Source organism: Colobus angolensis, unplaced genomic scaffold, assembly GCF_000951035.1.
Source record: "Colobus angolensis palliatus isolate OR3802 unplaced genomic scaffold, Cang.pa_1.0 Scaffold382, whole genome shotgun sequence".
Taxonomy (NCBI): domain Eukaryota; kingdom Metazoa; phylum Chordata; class Mammalia; order Primates; family Cercopithecidae; genus Colobus; species Colobus angolensis.
Window position 1 is genome coordinate 183743 of NW_012117177.1, and position 4814 is coordinate 188556.

Genomic DNA, 4814 nt, shown 5'->3' on the forward strand with positions numbered 1-4814 from the left:
TCTTGGCTCTTATATTTATGGGAGATGTCCACCTGCAGCAAGAAAAGTGTTAGTGCCCATGCAAACATGCATGGCTTGTCAAGGATCACATGCACAGACAGTTCACACTTACTCCTAAACCCTGCATGGCCACAGAGTAAAAAGGATGTGTGGTGCATTATATGAGGAGAGCACCGGCTCAGGATTGTGATTTCTCTGATCTCTACACTAACAGCAAGATTTTTAAAAATTACATAACATTTCTGAATTTGCCTTTTCTGATTTGTAAAATGGAAACAATCATAGCTACCAAAGACAATTGTTCTGACAAGTAAAAGAACAAATTATTTTAAGCGTCATACACAGCGTAGGGTACATACGGTACTCCACACATCTTAGTCCCCTTCCTATTTCATACCTGTCCTTACTTTAAAGGAGACTCCTTTGACATAATCCAAAAGGCATGGTTACATAACGATCACATGGAAATGTTAAGAGAAATGTAAGGTTTCAATGATGAATTAACTGCTGTGTCTCTACTCTGTTTTGGATAAGGAAAAGTAAAACAATCGCTGAAGCAGTTTACCAGGGTTTGTAAAAGAAAACCATCAAAGCCACCACCTCATTTCGCTTTATTTCATAAACTTTGCCATCCCATTTTTTATGTTCTATGTTAATTTCTCAAGAAAAATAGGCCCGGCACCGCCTCTGCGTGCAACCCTGCTGGTCTGGCCCAGGCGCGGGGCGGGGCCAGCACGATGAGCGCCCCAGGCAGCCCAGACCAGGCCTACGACTTCCTGCTCAAGTTCCTGCTGGTGGGCGACAGCGACGTGGGCAAGGGCGAGATCCTGGAGAGCCTGCAGGATGGCACAGCCGAGTCCCCGTACAGCCAACTGGGGGGAATCGACTACAAGACGACCACCATCCTGCTGGACGGCCAGCGGGTGAAGCTGAAGCTCTGGGATACGTCGGGGCAGGGAAGATTTTGTACCATATTCCGCTCCTACTCTCGTGGTGCACAAGGAGTGATCCTGGTCTACGACATTGCAAACCGCTGGTCTTTCGAGGGTATGGATCGATGGATTAAGAAGATCGATGAGCATGCCCCTGGTGTCCCTAAAATCCTGGTGGGGAATCGCCTACATCTGGCATTCAAGAGGCAGGTGCCCAGGGAGCAGGCCCAGGCCTATGCTGAGCGCCTGGGCGTGACCTTCTTTGAGGTCAGCCCTCTGTGCAATTTCAACATCATAGAGTCTTTCACGGAGCTGGCCAGAATCGTGCTGCTGCGGCACAGGTTGAACTGGCTCCGGAGGCCGAGCAAGGTACTGAGCTTGCAAGACCTCTGCTGCCGCACCGTCGTGTCTTGCACGCCTGTGCATCTGGTAGACAAGCTCCCGCTCCCCATTGCCTTAAGAAGCCACCTCAAGTCCTTCTCCATGGCTAAGGGCCTGAATGCCAGGATGATGCGAGGCCTCTCCTACTCCCTCACCACCAGCTCCACCCACAAAAGGAGCAGCCTCTGCAAAGTGAAGATCGTCTGCCCACCCCAGAGCCCACCCAAAAACTGCACCAGAAACAACTGCAAAATTTCTTAAGGAAGGCACCAAAAGGAAACAAGCTAGAATCGCTCCAAGAAAAACTGAATGGTTACACCTGGAAGAGGGAAGATGCATTCCAGATTCAAAGAAATAACGTTTTCTGTTTCTCATGGGAACAGTGCTGCTTGGGAATGTGTGTGATGCCTTCCGTCAATAAAAGCACTTTATGCAGTTTGACTTTGAATTTCTACGTGGATGTGCATGTGTTTATAAAGGGAAAATTAGTACTTTGCTCAACTCTTGATAACAGGAAATTTTGAATGTTACTTATAATCACACTGCATCTTTTTCCTTAACCACTTTTGTAAGAATGGTGATATGGCAGTGATGAGTATAAATTCAAGGGAATTTGAGATGCAATGATAGTGAGATCATTCTGAGTCATTGATATTACAAGAGGGGCCTTTTTGTGTACCTCCTTTTTGATGTCAAAGCACCAATTTATAAAACACTGCAGATGCATATAGAGATTATATGTAACAGACCTGTCCAGTTTGTGCACGAAATGGATTTGATAAAGTTTTTGCTATGTTATTTTACTACATTTGGGGATTAATAAGTGATTTATATGTATGTTTTTCTGTAAATTTACTTTTTTGTACAAGATGTTCTACAAGATATGAAGCTAAGGGAAGAAAATGCCAAAGATATCTCTAGTTACGTTGAACATAGCCAACATGGTTTCAATGGGTCAGTAAGAAAAAAGCCATTTCAGTAAGGAATGAAATAAGTACTTATTTAAGAAAATGTTTCTTAACAATAAAAAAGTATATATTTTTATCTTTTGCTAAAATGAAAAGAAAAAGAAAAATATGTATAATGTAACCCCGCAAGATGAGGCTTTGCAGAAAAACAATGCAATAGAACATAGGGGGCCAGGCCCATTATAAGGCCTTAGGTGAGTCATTTCCCCTGTGCTGGCCAGTTTTGGTTAACACCGCTCAGATCTATATAGAGGTTAATGAGATCACATCTAGGAAAGCACTTCTGAGACCTTAGATGGGAAGGAAAGAGAAGTGATTTCCATGTATTTACTTTCTGATTTACACTGTGGATTATTATAATAATCGATATTGGATAAACTGATTAAATGTAAGTCCTTGTACTCTTTTGTAATTGAATGACTATTTATTTGTGCATTGTCATAGGGTGGTTGTAACATAAAGTCCCACAGAAGGGCAGTATCTCTGGCCTCAGGGAGCCATGGGGACTCACCCTTCCTGAACGCTGGCACTTTTCTATCTCATGAATTTCTCACAACATTCCTGGGAGGGAGAGGATATAATCTCTACACCATCCTGTAGCTGAAGAAACAGTGATGTTTGCAGGTTAAGCAACCTGGCTGGGGAGCATCCTGCCACTAAGTGGAAAAGCAGGGACCTGCACCCTATATGCCCCCAGGCAGACTGATGCTGAGCTGCACATCACACCATAACCAAGTAAATCTTGCTTTCCTGCTGACCCAGGTCACTACTGAAATCTGTATCTTCAGCTCTGAAGCCAAGCTCCCAGTTCTGTCTCTCTTCTGAAAGACAGAGAGCCTTGTCAGACCTAAGTTTCCTACTCTGTAGACAAGGGAGTGTGTCTGAGCAGGCTGTAATCTTTTCCCCATTGTGGAAAGCAAGCCTGTCTGAGACCTCACCTGTTCAAGTCAGGGTGGATCACTCCAGGATGTAAGGCGTGGAAGTCGGCCTAAATCTGCTTCTGAACACTGAAGCTGGGTGCTCCCATCTTGCTGCCATCAGTTGCAGAGACCTGCAAAACTGCCTGCTCTCAGCCACTAATGCCACAGATTCGGTCAACTGTGTGAGAACTCTGTCCTGAGAGAGAAAATACCATAAATTACCAGCAGCTGTTTGACATATCTTCCATCCATCCATCCATCCATCCATCCATCCATCCATCCATCCATCCATCCATCCATCCATCCCTCTCTCCCTCCCTACAGTTAATAGACATTAAGGCCAAACTCTATACAATCCCTTTTGTGAAGTTTTAGCTTCCCCAGAACAGAAACAAGGAAGTGAAGTATGGAAATAGGGGCGTGATGAATTCAGTTTGTAGATCTAAAAAGAGATGACCCCTTCCTCTTAATATTCAATGTGACAGAGTCTCTTATCATTGATAATTTTAAAACGTAATTTAATACCCTGGACCCCTCTCTACATCCACAGTTACGGTTCTCTGTACATTATTCTCTCCATTGCAACCAAAGTTCTATGAAGAATTCTCAATACTCAACTCATTCCTCCACCTCAGTCCTCATTGCTCATCTAATGGTGCTTTGTTCCCCCACCCCGCCACTGAAATGCAACCCGCCAAGGTCTACAGCCACTTCTTTTTTCACATTTATAGATCAAGAATGTTGAAATAAACATCCTAATGTTTTCATCTGTATAATATTATTTCAGAAGTTTTCTTATGCAGGTACTTATAAATTTATTCAGAAATGTATGTATTTATATACTTATCTTCAAAAGATAAGGTTCATCCTACATTTAATATAACTTGCTTATTTCACTGAGAACATACCTCAAAGTTTATTGATTATGAATAAACATGAGTCTATACCATAGGGATAGTAGAGATACTAATGGCCAGTAAGACAAGAAAAGAAATTAAAATGGCTAAAACATATGCTTTGCCAAGTCCTTTTTAGGCATTGAGTCATTCAATTTTCAGAGCACCCTTCCAAGGTAGAAACTGTTACTAATTCCCATTTCATAGATGAAAATCTGAAGTACAGAGTGAGTAAAGACTGCCTGAGACCACACAGTTAGGGAGAGGGACAGCTTAGATTTGTGTCCAGTACATCATGCTCCAAAGCCTGGGAGACTGTCAAAGCTCTGCTGTTAGGTGAAAGAAGCAGTCTGCGCAAGCATGCGTATTTTGGGAGGTTACTAAAATGAATACTTTGTATATTAATATATTTATATGAAAAACTAGATGAGAAAAATGAGAAAAGATGGATGATTATGACCTTGGTGAGAGGACATTCATTGCAATCACATAGACAGAAGATATAGTACAGTGGGATAAGCAATCAAAGGGAAATGAGGAATGTAGGAAACCCTTTTCCAAAATTTGAATTTAAAGGTTATGCATGTGTGTGTGTGTGTGTGTATAATATAAACATTTAGTAATTGACGAAAGAATAGATAATTGTGTGTCAAAGGTATGCCAGTAGTGCTAAGATTTTTGTCCCTCAAGGAGGCAGCAGGTGGCTGAAATGCTGGT

General features: G+C 42.5%; 1 protein-coding gene across 1 annotated transcript; it reads left to right on the forward strand.

The window, feature by feature from the left end:
• The first annotated feature begins 678 nt into the window (after positions 1-678).
• Positions 679-1712, forward strand: LOC105520586 (ras-related protein Rab-40A-like). Its single transcript, XM_011954391.1, has one exon. It carries the CDS (start codon positions 738-740, stop codon positions 1572-1574), a length of 837 nt encoding a protein of 278 aa, XP_011809781.1. The 5' UTR covers positions 679-737; the 3' UTR covers positions 1575-1712.
• The last annotated feature ends 3102 nt before the right edge of the window (positions 1713-4814 follow it).

What these genes read in the sequence shown, in the direction of transcription:
- LOC105520586 (XM_011954391.1), top strand. Translation starts at nt 738, where the DNA reads ATGAGCGCCCCAGGCAGCCCAGACCAGGCCTACGACTTCCTGCTCAAG.